We start from the raw sequence: 16,631 nt of genomic DNA, 5'->3' as shown, positions 1-16,631 counted from the left end.
CACTTCTCCAAATCTGAATTCCCTTGTCTATAAAAGGGGATTCAGTCTTGCCTATCACAGGGTTGCTCTAGGATCAAACGTATGGAGAAGTGCTTTCAAAATGATCATGTAACAAATAAACAGCACCACCAACTTACAGCTAGATAAAAATACAAGGAATCCTATCGTCACTGTGGCTGCTGTCATTATTAGTTATGACAAGGTGAGATGTCTCCACACATGGGAACTCTCTTTAAGCTACAGAAAATTCCAACCTGGAAAATTCCAAATGGGAACATTAAAAAAAAAAAAAAGGTGCATACAGGGGTCCCCAACGTTTTTGATCTCATCAGTTTCTGATCACAGACTGCTGGGGAGGGGGAGCAAAGAGGCCACACTGGGTGTGGGGGGCACCCCGATGCTGGGGGTGACAGAGAGAGAAGCCACCAGATGCTTTCCTCCCTGTGGTGACCCGCACGAGCCGTGGGGCCAGGGGTGGGCAGTGCCATCGGGCTGGGGGCAGGTCACACTGCTGGTTGGGGACCCCTGATGGATGCACATGGAATATTGACATCATAGGTATTTTCATAGGTATCTCTCTTGCTACTCACACTGGAGAAGCTTTATATCTATTAGAAGTTCCAGAGTCAGGAGAATCACCACCAATATTACACAGGCTACCAGGAAACTGTTGACACTCGCACTGAGCAAAAATACCTGCCACACGGCTGCTCTCTTCCCACAGCACGGCTTCAGCCAGGTGGACCTGTGGGGACAAAAGTTAGAGAGGAGGCACTGAGAGGGGGGCAAGGTCCCCGCCGCTGCCCTGCTCTCAAACCCACCCTTGTCACACCTCCCCCGCCCCGTGAAACAGCTTCCTTCAAATGGCCACTGGGTAGGATCAGAGTAGAAACATTTCATTAGGAGATGAAGCTGGGTTTACAGGCTGATCTGGGCAGCTCAAAGCATCTGTGTTCTTTCCTCTTATCCTTATTTTATTTTTTATTTTTTGTCTTTTTAGGGCCGCACCCTTGGCATGTGGAAGTTCCCAGGCTAGGCGTCTAGTCGGAGCTACAGCTGCTGGCCTACACCACAGCCACAGCAACGCAGGATCTCAGCCGTGTCTGCACCTACACCATAGCTCACGGCAACGCCAGATCCTTAATCCCCTGAGTGAGGCCAGGGATTGAACCCACAACCTTAAGGTTACTGGTCGGGTTTGTTAACCACTGAGCCGCGACAGGAACTCCTCATCCTTATTTTACCTTTTTTTTTTTTTTTTTTTTTTTTTTTGGCTGCACTTGCAGCATGAGGAAGTTCCCAGGCCAGGGATCGAACCTACACCACAGCAGTGACAGTGCCGTATCCTCAATCCACTGAGCCAGCAGGGAACTCCTCCTCATCTTTAAAATCTTTGTGAAACCCAAATCTTAGAGGCTTGTTGTAAAGACGGAAGATCACACAAGTTATTGGAGAGCCTGGGATGCGGTAAGTGCTGTGTGACTTATTATTATGACTATACATTTAACGATACTTTTGTGTGATCTCAGAACACAGTGCAGGCTCTGAGTTTAGGAGACCCTCAGTCAACCTCTAATAAATGCTCAATGAATGAATAAGTGAAATTTCCATCTTTTTAGCTACATAAAGGAAAGATTTCAACCAGATCCCTGTTTCTCAAAGGTTGTTAAGAAATGCTAGTTCCACAGGATGTGAATGGCTATTACTCAATAAAAAGTTTCCATGGCTGGGGAAGTTTTGGAAAATCTGGGTCAAAGTTAAATGGATATTTTTCTCTGCAGGACATCTGAGTGTCATGATATGCTATTACGCGTTGCTGTGCTCTAAAAGGAATTTACAGTATCAGGGTTTCCCAAACTCACTGGCCTTGGCATGCTTTTGTCACGTGGCATGTGGAGGGACTAGGGATTTATAGAGCATCTTTTGGGAAACCCTTGACTAGATGATGGTGAAAGTTCATACATAGACATGAGGCCACATGGACAGAAGCTTCCCTGAGCAGGTTTGGGAGCGGGGAGGAGGCACGGCATCTCAGAATTGGGGGGCTCTCAGGGCATCTGACCCACTCCCTTCAGGAACACAACATCCTGGTGAAAAGAGAGTGCCTCTGAGGGAGCATGGGGAGGCTGAAGTCGAGCCTCCCTGCCTTGGTAGGTAATGTGCGAGCTGGACCCACCTGCCTGCCTTGATGAGGAAGAATTAGGTGCCCTAGAGCACAAGATACAGCACTAGCGGAGGACGCCTCCCTTCTGGCTGGGCTTCAGGCTCCCGAGACCGTGTCAAAGACACTCTGGGCCTCAGCCTCCCTGTTTGTAAAACTCCTGAACCTCCAGGGTTATTGAAAGTTAAATGAGAAAATAAATCTGACCTGTAAAGCACCATGTGGCTGATGGTGATGATGGTGATGGTGAGGATGACAATGTTGGTGGTGATGACGACAATGACAATGGTGATGGTGATAAATTATCTGATGGCCCAAAGACTCAGCCACCACTTCCTGTCCTTCCTGTCCGGAGCAAGCAATTGGCTGGAGCCTACTGCAAAGGGGTTGATCCCCACCCCAAGGATGTTGCTGGAAGAGGAGCTCTGCCTTCAGGTACTTTCTTCTCCCTGAAGGAACAATGTGGACGCTTCAAGGAGATTTCTTCCACACAGTCCATCCGGGGGAAGCTTGAAGGAGGCCCCAGCTGCTGGAAGGTGGGACAAAGCGCATGGCTCTTCCAGAAACCTGGCAGGACATTTGGATTATCTGAATCTTTCTGGATGTTTTCCGAAACCTATGAAAATGATAGGTATCCTCGGCTCTGTGGGAATAGGAGACTGGGGGTTCAACCCCCAGGCTCGGGAGCTGGTCCCAGGAAGAGGGGAAAGGGAATTTCAACCTTTTAGGGGGCAAGAGGAAGAAGGCAAGTGATGGGGTAAGAGGAGGAAGGCATTTTGGACAGGTGGAGGGGGACTGATGTGACCCCCAGATGGCCTAGACTGGGGCAGGGGGTGAGGAGAGCAGCCAGGCAGAGGAGAGGGTTCTCACTGAGAGACAAGCAGAAGACAGAGGGATAAAGGTGAGTGGAGGGCAGACTGAGGGCCACTGAGGAATGCCTGCCTCACCCACTGCATGTGGGTTTCAAAGCCTGCTGCAAAATCTCTTCTTTCCATGTTCCCGTAGGTTCATGAGGGCTGCCGGCAAGCAACACGCTATGGGGTAAACCCCAAACTGACACCATGTGGAGCTTAGCAGGGTTACCTGAGAAAATATAGGACAGCCAATTAAATCTCTGATAAACAATGAATTCATTTTCTGGTATAAGTATATCCCAAACACTGTGTGGGATAGACTTATACTAGAAAGTGTTTATCTGAAATTCAAATTTAACTGGGTGTCTTGTAGTCTTATTTGATAAACCTGACAGCCCTAAACTCAGAGCAGAGGGGTCGGCAGGGGGCCTGGTGAGGGTGGCTGTGATTTGGTCAGAGGAATGCATGGGAACCCCGGGATATAGGTGAGAAGCCAGTGTCGTGGAAGGAAGGGGCCCAATAGGTGCCCAGGTGGGAGGGCTGACTGTGTCTGTCCAGCAGGCCAGGACAGAAGGACTAGGGTGGTTGAGTTCAGAGGGACAGCTGTGCCCCACCTGGAGATGCCCAGGGTCTCCATCCACAGGTGCTATCAGCTGGGTATTGCTTTTGCGCAGGAAAGACCCCTTGAATTTTCAGATATTTTGGCCATGACGGCTTGGCTGACCTCCTCTCCTCCTGATCCATCCTGTGAGTGTCACCCCTCCTTCTTTTCCCACAACGTGACAGGCCCGCCCCGTTCTGCTTGGCCCTATTTTAATCTTCCATGCCTCTCACCCCAGTTGGCGCCCAGCCTCCAGCTGCCTCAGCACTTCCTCTGGAAGTTTCGTGCTTGCCTCCTACTCTCCTGCTACCTCCTCCCTGTGGCTGCAGGCACTACCAGGTCCCCAAGGAGACCCAGCTCCAATCCCACATCCTCTCTAAAATCCAGGCCAATCATCTGTGGCCCCTAAACTGAGGCTGAGTCCCTATCTCCTGAAATCTGAGGCAAGCACCTTCTGCAGTGATAAGTAAAAAGGCCAGGACTGACGCCTGCCCAGCAGCCAGAGGAAGACTCCTATGCACATTCAGGGGAGGAGTGGGGCCACCTGCTCATCTCTGTGCCCATGCATCCCAGAGTGAGGGTGCGCCCCTTAGAATGGGGGCCTTCACCCCAAGAGGAAGGTCCCACAGCGAGAAGGGGATGAAACAAGCCATTTGTTTTTTCAAGTAGCAGGCTTACTCTAGAAACTGGAAACTCTAGGCTTGGTCTGCCCCCAAGGGAGGGAAAATACATTTTATGCTGCTGCTTCAAATGTTAAGATGTTGCAGGGGCACAGGACCCACCCCCAAGGAAATGGTGGAGCAGCAGACCGGAGTCAGAAGGTGGCAGTGACGCTTACTGAGACTGCAACTGTGTGCTGCGGGTGTCGAGGGCTTCCTTAGTCCAGGCCTCAGGATGAAGCCAAAGTCCAACCAGGCTCTGGGCCTCCAGATTCTTGAAGAGCAGGATCATGGACCCCAAAACTCCAGGACAGAGGCTGGACTGAAGCAGCAGACTTTCTGGCTGCCCCAGTGTTTGGAAATCCCAAGCTGCTAATAAAATTTCCTCTGAAATTCGAATGACTCAGACATTCCTGGTAGGCTGTGTTTTAACAGAAAAATAGAATCTTTCCAGCTTCAAAATATCCCGGAGTAGTTAAATAATGACTAAAGGAGTTTAATGGGCCAAAAGGGAAATCAGCATTGACTCTTTAGAGAAGATACTTTTCCTGCATCTCCAGCCTGCAGCCCATCAAAGCCTAGAGCGGGTTCTCAGGGTGGTGTAATCCCCAGAAACACCACCAGAGGGCAGGTGTCTCTCAATTTCCTATCTTGGTGCAGCGACAGAGCGCGGACAGCTCCAGGAGGCCGGCTTGGGCTGCCAAAGTCTGAAAATACCAACAACCAGATGGCATCTCCTGGCAGGCAGGCGAGTGTTCTACTGTGAGGGTCCACCAGTCACTCCTTAGGCCCCATAAAAACCCTGGAGTGGGAGGGGAGGCTGGGTGCCCTTCCTGCTTCTGCTTAATATACTTAGGTGTCTTGATAAATAAACGTTTGAGAGAATAACTTTTAGTTCATATTAATATGAACTCTGGCAAGTTTTTCATGGATCCTCCATATGAGGTCAGGCCACGTGAGTGGCCCAGAAGGAGGTGGCTCCAGGTCATTGCTCCATCAGGCAGCATTCCCAAGCCTGGCGCTGAAACAGGCCCGTTCTGAAGGGCAGAGCAGAACTGTGCAGAGCCAGGATGGCAGGGGCTGTGTTTGCTCCTGTGGGGTCTGGTTTCTCCCACCCTGGAAATCCTCAGCGTGGCTGGGAGGATGCATGATGTGGGGAGGGGGTGGTGGCTAGGGTACGGGGATTATGGAGACCCCCAAATTGTCTAAAAAGGTACTCACAGGCACAGTCATGGCATCCCGGAGGAGGTGGAAGGTCACAGAAGAGCCTACTTCCCTGTAAGGAGTCAGACCAAGTGGCCCTATCAGTCCTGTGTTGAGATTTTCATCCATCAAGTCCCCAAAGAAAGGGGCCGCAGCTGAAGCCTTCCTAAAGTTGGGCCACTCACTGGGTCTCCCTACCCTGCCCCAACTCTGACCTTAGGAGGCACTGCTAGACCAGAGTGAAACGATGGCCCCATGCCTGAAAAATGCACAAAACCACAGCACTGTGCATAACATTCCAGGGGGTGCAAGGACCCCCTGAATCTCAGTGACAGGTGTTTTAAGGACACCTGGGAGCCAAGTTTAAACCCCGAGACTGGGCAGTCTGAGGCCCCTCCAGGCCCCGAGATGCTCCAGTTCTGTGCTGCTGAACACCTGTGGCCTGGATGCCACAGACTGGATGGTGGTTTCATCAGCAGAGCATCCTGGGGCCCCACTTTATTCTTCTCTACCATATCTATTCCAGAGGATTAAAATACTGTCAGAGAGAGCCACGAAGCTGACTTAAATCCAGCATCTGGTGTTGACCTGGGTTTTATTTTTAATTGATGTACCAGACACTTATAAGGCACTTACTATGTATGTATGTGCGTGTTCTGAGTGCTTCACAAATGTTATAACTCATCTATTAGTTTAAAAAGACAATTCCTTCAGTTTTTATCCTCTGTTGACAAACAGTGGGGAAAGTCAGACTTTCCCACCTGTCTAGGTTTTGGTGGTAACTACAACCCCACCACTGACTTGAACTCTGCAGTCTTTGAGTCTTAGTTTCTTAATCTCCCGAATGGGAGTAAGTACTATCCACGTTTTCAGGGTTGTTGTTCTAAAATAGGAAAAATAACATGTGTAGGAGTTCCCGTCGTAGCTCAGTGGAAATGAATCTGACTAGGAGCCATGAGGATGCAGGTTTGATCCCTGGCCTTAGTCAGTGGGTTAAGGATCCTGTGTTGCTGTGAGCTGTGGTGCAGGTCAAAGACACAGCTCAGATCTGGCCTTGCTGTGGTTGTGGCGTAGGCCGGTGGCTATAGCTCTGATTCAACCCCTAGCCTGGGAACCTCCATATGCTGCAGTGTGGCCCTAAAAAGACAAAAAAAATTTTTTAATTTTCAAAAAATTTAAAAAAAATAACATGTGTAATAGCCCATAACAGTTCTTACAACACTGCCATGATTCATATCCACTGATGATCTAGGTATGTGGGCATTAGAAAAGGGATTAATCATCTAGACATGGGCAGTTTCAATATCCATTCCATTCTGCACATAGTGATTTCATGCCCACTAAGTGCCAGACACTGCAGTGGCTGCTAAGCAGGTGAGAGTGGTCAGTGCCTTCATCTGCGTGGAGCCAACAGCCTTTATAAGTGAATTCCGACTATGCAATGAGCTTTTAGCCCTAGACTATCTTGAATAGCTAAACACCCAAAGGGAGAGAAAAAGGCAGGTGAGGGCTAGGAGCTCACAGGTGTAGAACTTCTTCAAGGAGACAAAAATCCACTCATGAGAACCATCCACCCCACACCCAGAGGGACAGACATCCTTTGACCTTGTTCTCATTCTCGCAGGGAGAACCAGAGCAGCAGGAAAAGCACTGACAAGCATCTCCTCTGTTCCTGTACCCAATTCCAGGAGGTAAGCCACAGCGGTGCACACACCCAGAAACGCGAGCACACAGCACACGCTGCAGTTCCAGAAGTCTCAGTTGGGGGGGGAGAGGTGACTCTCCCAGCCCTTGAGGGAATGAAAGAAACTGAAGTTCCCATTCAGGCAGCTTCAGCTCTGCAATCAGAGCTAAAGGTTACCCCCACTGGCATGGGGTGGACAGAGGGAGGAGGACCGTGTGCAGCTGGGGTCACAGGAGTCTGACTGGTGCTTGTTCCAGAATCTCAGACTGCTTGCATCCTGGGAAATGCCAGCTCTGGGAAAGATGGCAGGGTGTGGTGGCAACAGCCCAGGGCCAGGAGGTAGGAGCTGTCACCTCACTTGGCCAGCCATCATCCTGCTGGGGGACACAATGGCTAACACACACCATGGACTGGCTGCCCCTGGTTGGGGGGTACCCAGGGCATTGTCCACACATCTCTGAAGGGCTGCCCTGGGGTTCAAGCCTACTCGGGGGTTGGGGGCAGTGGGGTGCTGCTAGATCAAGTGGCCATAACACCCCTTCCCACCTCCATAGTCCTCAAGTCTGGGAACTGGCCACAAGTCTGAAAGTCTCCTTTGCGCCATGCTTTGTGGGCAGGGCTGCCTGGATGAGGTCAGCTTCCTATCCTGATGGGAACCAGTGGGCTAGAGAGCTAGTTCTGAGCTGTGGCTTGGCAAATCCTGGATTGGCTATGCTCCCCCTTCCTCTATTTGGCCAACTTTCAGATCCCAGGTGCCTCTACTGCTGACTGGGGTCCCCCAAGCCCTAGAAATTCAGCTCAGTTTTCCTCAGGGGAACTGGCCTTGGGTTTAAATTTTCCTCTCCCCATTCCAGGCAGTGCTCATGCAAGCAACGGTGGTCAGAGGCACCCTACCGCCACCTAGTGGTTTCCAGTGGCTGTACACCCTGCCCCTGTGAGGAGGTGAGGATGAGAGGTTTAATTTCTGAGAAATAATAAATCTGTGAATTTATTGCCTCCTTAATCAATACAACATCTTTGCAGTTCTTGGACTACAGGAAATGGGCTAACCTGTTATTACCAGAAAATGTTATTTGATCCGAAGTAAACTTTTACTCCTCGGTTGGGTCATCAAGAACCCAAATGGAACTCTGAGCCTACCAAAAATACAGAGTCCTGGGTCACAGGGTCAGCTTGGGTCCAGGACAGTCGGTGTGCAAGGGGAAGGGGCAGTGTTTTATTACAGACAGATGTCTTTGGCATCAAGAAAGTGGATTAATGAAGCACTTTTAAACTTTTTTCTCCTTGGGGGAAAGATGATGCAACAACTTCATGAAGCACATGATGAATGACTTCTAAACTGTGCTTGCGAGGTCACAGCAGGGATGGAACAGCCTTTTAATCCAGACCCTTGAAAGGCTTTTCCTCTTTCTAAAAGGATTTTACAATCATACTAAGAGAGGTGGACATATTCTGAAGCAAATCTGACATTTCTTTTAGGATGACTTTGTGAAGGAGGTGCAGAATCAGCAGGGATGGGCCAGCCACAGACCATGGTCTTGAGTTCTGCGGTGTGAGAAGCCTGGTCCTTCCCTGTTACTCTTCCTGGACCCCACCTAGGTCTGGGGCCAGCCCCTAACTCTCCCCAGATAGAACTAGGCTTCTCACCCTCTTCTTTTTTTTTTTTTTTTTTTTTTGTCTTTTTGCCTTTTCTAGGGCCACTCCTGCGGTATATGGAGGTTCCCAGGCTAGGGGTCTAATCGGAGCTGTAGACACCAGCCTACACCACAGCCACGGCAACGCGGGATCCGAGCCATCTCTGCGACCTACACCACAGTTCACGGCAACACCGGATCCTTAACCCACTGAGCAAGGCCAGGGATCAAACCCACAACCTCATGGTTCCTAGTCAGATTCGTTAACCACTGAGCCACTACGGGAACTCCATTCCCCCCGACCCTGCTCTCTTCTAATCCATATCTTAACACAGTCCCAATCATCCACTCGCTCCCTCATTCAAGGCATCCCTTCAGTTAATCAACACCCCTCCATGTTCCAGGCTCAAAGGAGCTGATCCCTGCCCTGAGGGAGTACTTGAGAAGCAGAAGCAGACTTGAGAAAAGGGTAGAGCCCAGTGTCACAAGTGCTGGGATAAAGGCAGGTCAAGGGCTGTGGGAGTGCTGAGGTGAGGCCCTGGCCTGGGTAGGGTGGAGCAGGGGACAGAAGACCTTCCAGAGAGGGTGGTCCTTGAGCTGGACAGTATGGAGAGAGAGAAGGGCATTTGGGGGTCATGGCTCAGTAGGTACCTCCCTTCCTCCTTCTCTGCCTCCAGCCTTTGTTTGCTGGCGTGTCTAAAATTATTTCAATCTTTATTTAAAGATGTTGCTATATTGGACCTTTATTCTTTTCCTAGCCTGGCATCTCAGAAACCATTAGGTTTTTTTTTCCTCCAACTGTGAAGTTCCAGCAGAAATGTGCCAGTGGCATCATTGCTAAGCAATAACCTCCCCTTCTGTCTACACAGCCTTCCTCCTAGCTTCTCCTATCTGGGGGTCTGGCCCTGACCAACCAGGTCAGACCTTTTAGAAACTTAAGATATGAATAAATACAAAAGGCTGAATATATTTCATTTCTTTGTTTTTCTACTTTGACAAAAATATCTTTACCTACTCTCCCGTGACCCTCTCTGCACCCTCTTTTCACCCAAAAGATGGGGATCACTCTCTCTCTTTGTGGCCACAGAGTTTCCTCTATAAAAGGGGGTGATCATCCTTGCCTTCATCACCCTCCTCACATGTGTGTTGTCACCCTTATATCAGTTTTGGGCTTTGAGCCTCCCTAGGATGCAGACTGAATCTTCTGTGGCCTCTTGTCTAGCCCAGATCTTGCAAGGCAACCAAGCCTTTGAAGTAACGTAGCAGGTTGAGAAGAGCGAGAACTCCCAGTTTGCTCTATGAGTTCGCCTCCTGCAAACCCAACGTCCCTCTTGCAAAGGTGGACGACAATAAGTTCACTGAGAAGCAGTTCTGTGTCTCACTTTCCCACAGTTGAAAGGGGCAACAACCAACTAGAGCCAGGTAGAAGGGGCTCTGGTTACATGGAAACAGAAAGCATTGTCCACTGGGACCAGGGACCATGAGTCAAACTGCATCAGAGTGAAAGAACCAAGTCAACCCAGTGATTAAAGAAAGAGTCTGAGAAGGCAGACATGTCCCTAGCTCTTTCCCAAATCGAACAATGACAACAAAGGTAGAAGGAAAGATCTAATTTTGGATCAAAGGCTATGAAGGGAGATCTGGCTTTCTTAGAGGCGGTGGTGCACTGTGGGTGATTCTCCAAAGTCTAGTCTACCCCTGGCCCATTGGATAAAAGTGGTGTGTTAAGGGAAATGATACAGTTCAAGGCGTGGCCCTGACGGGCCATGGATTCCCAAATCCCTGACCATGTGACCCAGTTCTAGCCAATGAGGCATGAGGACAGAGAGGCTAAAAGATTCTTGGAAAGCTCTCTGTTGCTCTTGAAAGAGAGTAATGGGTTGCCATTCACTCTTGCCAGACATGTATGAAGAAGGATGGGGCCAGATGACCATCGGCAGCCCCCTCACAAAACAAGGGGAACCTTACAATGTTAGGATGAAGCCAACACTGCTGACATCAGAGAGGACAGACAGAAGGAATCTGGTCCTTGTTGCTACTGTTGAGGGTCTGGACCAACCTCAAAGCTGCCCTGGCTCTGGGTTCCATTAGACGTGGGTCTATGAAAACACCCACTGTTTGAGTCTGAGATGGGATTTCTATTGCATGGAGTCCAAAGCACCTGGCCAATAGGATTACCAATCCTTTGTGAGAAGGATGGTGCAGTGAAGCGATATTAAGGCAGTAGAAATGTACAGCCCTTGAGATGACAGAACATGAGGATGAAGGAGAAGGAACTGAGCTGGTTTCTCAGGGTACCGATGTCATGGGCGTTGTGACTGGCTCAGCTGGGGCTCAGACATGCACAGGCCCCTGCTCTGTTACCCTCTCCCCCTTCTCTGAGTGTCTGTTTCCATCTGCGGACATGCATGGAGATTTGTTTTGTCATTATTGAAGGAGGAAGCACATGGCTGGGAGGAAGACTCAGGGAGGGGAAGGATGATGACACAATAATGATGCCACTGGCATGATGTGCCAGTGCAGTCCCTTTGGGGTAACTAAGGACCTGGATTCCAGAAGCAAAAAGGACCAGAATGGTGGCCATAAGCAGAACCACTTCTGGAATCATTAACAGCATGGTACAGAAGCTGGGGAGCTAGGAGGCTTTTCTTCCCCGCCCTGCATGGACATCCTATGGCCTTGTGGTTTCTGGAGACCCTGATCCAGCCACCAGCATTCCCACAATGGACACTTCAGTGGCAGCGGCTTCATAGGCAGTGGACAGAGATGACAGGGAGCCGGGGCAGGGAAGGAAGAGGGACACAAGTGCCAGTGGTGACCATGCCTAACCAACTGGCTTCATGGAGCTTTGATGTCTTGGAAACCACTGGCTCCTGTCAAGGCAGGAAGGAGGCCTCGAGTCATTGTCAGTGAGCCAGAACACATGTGTGACTCACTCTGGTAGTGGGTTGGGGAGGCCAGTCCGCTAGGTCTAGATCCACTGACTGGGGCCAGACTAAATACATCTTTGGAAGAGACAGTTCAGTTTAGGGCCTGTTGGGTTTAAGATGACCAGAGGTCCTGGTTGAGCAGGTAATGGCCCTTTATTTATTGAGTGTGGTCACCAAAAAAGCTATTTTTAGCAACAACTTCTCAAATATGCAGCCAACTCAGAGGCAGAAGAGATGATTCCACTGACACTTGTAAGGATTCTAGGTGTGTCTGGGAACCTGCGACGATGTCCAGGAAGTGGATGGATGTGAGCCAGGAGTTTGCGAAAGAGAGAGGAGAGCTGCATAGACACATGGCTTTGAAAGTTACAGAATAAGTTGACACAACATTGTAAATCAACCATAATGAAAAAATTAAAAAAAAGAAAGTTACAAGTTAAAGAATATTCATTTCAGTTATGGGGCAGATGCAATTACCCAATGTGCAGAATTAGTAGAGTGAAAATGGCCAAAGACAGAAAATGAAGAACCCCAACATCTAAAGGAGGAAGCAGCAGAAGAATAAGTTTTAAAAGGCCTAGAATGGACAGCCAGAGGGGTAGGAGGAAAAGTCTGAGAGTATGACAGAGCAGCAGACACAAGGAGACTGTGTTTCAAGAGGGAGGGAATAGCTGACAGTTTCAAATGCTGGACAGAGGAGAACACAAGGATCCCAGCAACACAGATGCTGTGGGCGACCTTGAGGAGAGCAGTTTCCACCCGTGTGGGTGGGGCCGAAGCTGGACTGCAGCAGACTAAGGAATGAATGAGAGGGAGACAAGGGGGCATGGCAAGTGGAGAAGAGGCGTTGAAGAACTTTGGCTGCAAAGGGAAGAGCTTGGTGGTGGCAGCAGCTAATGGGGACGTGGAGTCGAGGGAGGAGGTGAGAAACTCGAGTGTGTGTGTGTGTGTCCAATGAGTCAGGATGAGGGTGTAATTCATGCAGCAAAGTTCCTGAGAAGGTGCGGGGGAGGGGGATGAGACCTCAGAGATGAAGGGGTCCTAGAAGAGAGGAAGGAGGGACTGAGGGGAGGGGGCAAGCTCATCCTGAGCTGGGGGCAGGAAGAGGCTTGAAGGTAATGGAAGCAATCTGAAATAGTCACCTAGGGGCCAGGAGCAAAAGCTAACCAGGACCCCAGAAGAGAACTGTCAGGCAAAACTGAGAAAAAAGTTACCACTGGAGACCTTGAATTTGGGGAGGCGCTGTTAGAGACTGAATGTCTGTGTTTCTTGCCCCACCCCCAATTCATATGTGAAGCCCTAAACCCTAATGTGAAGGAAGGTATTTGGAGGTGGGGCCTCTGGGAAGTAATTAGGTTTAAATGAAGGTCAGGGTGGGATCCCATAATGGGATTTAATGCCCTTTATAACAAGAGGAAGAGGGAGTTCCTGTTGTGGTGCAATAGGATCCGTGGTGTCTCTGCAGCACCAGGATGCAGGTTTGATCCCCTGGCCTGGCACAGTGGGGTGAAGGATCCAGCGGTGCGGCAGCTGCAGTGTAGGCTGCAAATGTGGCTCAGATCTGATCCCTGGCCCAGAAATTCTATATGCTACAGGGTGGCCAAAAAAAAAAAAAAAGAAAGGAAAAGACCACAGCTAACTCTTTCTCTCCACTCACACATAATCAGGAAAGGCCATGGGAGGACACAGTGAGAAGGCAGTTGTGTGCAACCCAAGGAGGGAACCCTCACCAGCCACTCACCCTGTTGGCATCTCCATCTTAGACTTCCCATTTCCAGGACTGTGAGAAAATAAACACCCATTGTTTAAGCCACCCAGTCTGTGGTCCTTTGTTACAGCAGCCACACTAGATTAAGCACCATTCTGTGCAGTTGTCTGATTTCCCTCCCTGAGCCTCCAGCAGCCCAGGGCAGAAGCAAAGAGAGGAGACAGTGGATAGCTCTGCAGCTTAAGCTCTGCTAAGCAAGTATATCAGAAGGACAAAGGGCTGTTAGCAAAGTCAAGGAGATCGACAGCAATGAAACTTCTACCTGTGCTTAGGGTGTTGGGCTTCAAGGGGTTCAAGGCCCCTTCAGGAGATTGAACTCAAAGCCTCTGGTCAAGACCCTTATCATTGCCCCACCTGCCCCTTCCTCCACCTTGAGCAACCTGGCCTACTCCTTCCTGCCTCCTACTAGGAAAGGTATGTGGCCCACTCCTCACCCCACCCTGATAGGGGCCTTATACACCCCCAACCAACCAGCAAGTGTATCTTAAGACCACTCTTTCCTCAATCCTGAGACCTCTCCTCTCCCTGGGTTATAAAAACAGACACAGCCTTGTGCTCATCATTGGCTCTCCCTGATTATCAGGAAGTCAGCCCACTGCGTTAACAGCATTTCTTGCCTCAATAAACTTGTCTTTTCTTCACCTTGCTTTGGATCCGGAAAATTCTTCTTTCTGACCCACGCACACAGGCCATGCCATAGGGGTTTGCCCACAGCACAGTGACTGCACGCCAAAAAGTGAAGGACCTTTGACAGTACAGCCTAACAGTGGTACCACGTGTGCAATGTACGCTAACCACAGCTATGACTGTGATGTTGTAAAGGGACAGGTGATAAATGGAAGCCCAGTAGTGCCAGCCTGGATCGGGAGCCAGGAGCCAGGGCTCTATTTTTGTCTCTGTCACTGTGTGACCTTGGGCAAATTCCTTCCACTCTCTGGACCCTGGTATCCTATTAGAATATTTAGAAAACATGTTTTCTAAGGTCCCCCCACCCCACCCCCCACCGCAGATCTAACATTCTCAGATTCTGGGAAACTAAAAAGCACTGAAATATCACTGAGCTCAAAAGAAGTAAATGGCAGGGTGGCTGGTGCACTGGACACTGTCTTCCTCCCTGAGGTCCCTTGATTCCCTCCAGAAGATTCCTTCCTATATAGAACACTTCCCTTAGTAGGAAGAGGTGTATGTGACAAGACATACACCAAAGCTTTTCGAAGACCTGCTAGAACCGCAAATAGTGCTGCTTTGCACTGTTTCAGAAAAGACCAGATTGGAAATTTGGGGAAAACCCCAGGAAATGCAGCCAGAGCCAAGAAGCCTTGTGAAGAGAAGCTTTTCCTCCCTTCACAGCATGCTTTTGTTTCACTTCCTTGTCCCCTGGCTTCTGTCCTGAGCCTCCTCTTCCTTCCTCCAGGAAGCCCTCTAGCTGCCAATGGGGCCCCCTGCCGAGAGCCCCAGCAGAGAAACCAATTCCTTCCCCAGGCTGCTTCCTATTTACCCAACAGGAGCAGCTTTCCAGGGCACACCTGGAGACTCAAATCAAATCAAGAGCCTCTCTGCCTTGCAGGCATCCCATTTGTATTCTCCCTGCTCAGAAAAAACCTTGCAGAGGCCCCAGTTCAGAAGCAAATGGAATGATAAAGCAGAGGACTCTGCCTTCTCCAGTTCAGTTGTCCCCACAGCCTGGGTCACTGTGGTGCGTGTGCCCACAGGGTGCAGATGTGGATGTTGTCCCTAAGCAGAATCCTCCAAGGCCTTCTCCCTTCTCTCCTTGCCTTGGGACGGTAAACTTGAAAAGAGCCTAAAGCCGGCGCAGGTGGGGCTGGAAATGAGTCGCTGGGAAGGGTGGAGGCAGGTTATCAGGCTGCGCTACCAATTTTGACCTCCAGAGGGCAGAGACACGGTAACTGGCCGCTCAGGGAAGGGTCGACCGCCACCTTCATTGGCGGAGCCAAGGACAAGAAAAAACCCAGAAAATCCCTCCCTCTGGTCAGTCAGTGCTGCCTATGGTCAGATGGTGCAGCCCGGATGGGGCCGCCCTCTGCCAGGCGTCCTTGAACTATTTCCAACCTGCTTACCTATCCTTGTTTCCAATGTCCTGCTGGCTCTAAGCACAGTACTTGGAGAAAATTATATTTTATATTTTGCAGAAGGTCTATGGTTTCACAATTGTTAGGTAGTTTATCTCCAGAAGGCGGGGAGCCCCCTTTGGAAACACGCTGGGGGAATCCAAGCTCTGCAAATTTAACTGTAGCCTAAAGCTTCCCATTTGCTTCTAGAATAACCTGGCATCCCTTCCTTTTTATCTTCAAAGCAGTCAGCATGTTCCAAAATATTTGCCATCGTCACCTGAGGAAGAAGCGTCACCCACAACTGGCTCCCAAGTTCCTGGTCAATGTTTAACAGTCTGTATCTAAGAGCAGCAGGGTGGGGCTGGCGGGAGGGGGAAGTCTGACCTCTGGAGACCCTGGGACCTGTTCCTGCCCTTCTCTGGCCTTCAGCTTCCCCCATGCCCTGTCCACCGGTTTCCCACATTCTTTTTTTTTTTTTTTTTTTTTGCTGCCCTGCTGCATATGGAGCTACCGGGACAGGGATCAGATCCGAGCTGAGCTGTGAACTGAGCTGCAGCTGTGGCAATGCCGGATCTTTAACCAGCTGTGCCAGGCTGGGGATCGAACCTGCGGTCCCAGCACTCCCAAGTCGCTGCTGATCCCACCACAGCGGGAGCTCCAGCTCCCACACTCTTACAATTCGCCTTTAGAAAGTATGTTTGTAAGGTACACCAGGCTCATGAGATGTTAATCGCAGAGCAAAGGCATCCACGCTGATTGATCAGCTAAGCAGGAGTGGGAGGGACCACTCCTCTGCATCAAGGGCCAGCATATCCTCCACATCCTCACTGGAAAGGGGGTCGCCAATGTCTGCAAAGTTCCCGGCGACTGCTGCTAAATCCCCTCCCGTCTTTAGCAGGTCACTGCACACAGAATGCTTTCTTTCCAATCGTGTCCCTGGTGGGAGCAGACTCGATAAAGGGAAAGTACAGTCTACACCATCCCTAACGGGCTCTGAGACTCTTGAGTGAATCCCCAGTTCTCTGCAGGTCTCCTGATTCCCAAGTGTCCAGACGGGGAGTTGGG

The 16,631-nt window shown here is 50.1% G+C and overlaps 1 protein-coding gene and 1 long non-coding RNA gene across 24 annotated transcripts in view; both read right to left on the bottom strand.

Moving 5' to 3' along the window:
* Window positions 1-16,631, bottom strand: part of TMEM266 (transmembrane protein 266) — a 128,462-nt gene that overhangs the window by 55,835 nt on the left and 55,996 nt on the right. For 2 of the 23 annotated variants that reach the window (XM_084968669.1, XM_084968674.1), the window contains exons 4-6: window positions 5,497-5,551; window positions 2,369-3,244; window positions 697-745 (exon numbers count right to left, since the gene is read on the bottom strand). Coding sequence is in view for 9 of the 23 variants with exons in the window: in XM_084968663.1 (XP_084824789.1) it covers window positions 591-745; window positions 2,369-2,382 (169 nt within the window). In the remaining 14 variants the exon portion in view is untranslated. Of the gene's footprint in view, window positions 1-590; window positions 746-2,368; window positions 5,552-16,631 lie in introns of all 23 variants that reach the window. The other 21 variants (XM_084968673.1, XM_084968676.1, XM_001928832.7 and 18 more) reach the window with 18 other exon arrangements.
* Window positions 9,771-14,950, bottom strand: LOC146401634 (uncharacterized). The gene is made up of 2 exons (XR_014810511.1): window positions 14,426-14,950; window positions 9,771-13,066 (listed from the first exon to the last, which is right to left on the bottom strand). It is a non-coding gene; the product is annotated as an uncharacterized LOC146401634 (long non-coding RNA).

This window comes from Sus scrofa, chromosome 7 (genome assembly GCF_054392235.1).
Source record: "Sus scrofa isolate SSC_HxYL_T2T_F1_AM1 chromosome 7, Sscrofa_HxYL_maternal_Yorkshire_Landrace_v2.0, whole genome shotgun sequence".
In the NCBI taxonomy this organism is placed as follows: Eukaryota; Metazoa; Chordata; class Mammalia; order Artiodactyla; family Suidae; genus Sus; species Sus scrofa.
The sequence above is the reverse complement of the archived record's forward strand: the minus strand, read 5'-3'. Positions and strand labels throughout refer to the sequence as shown.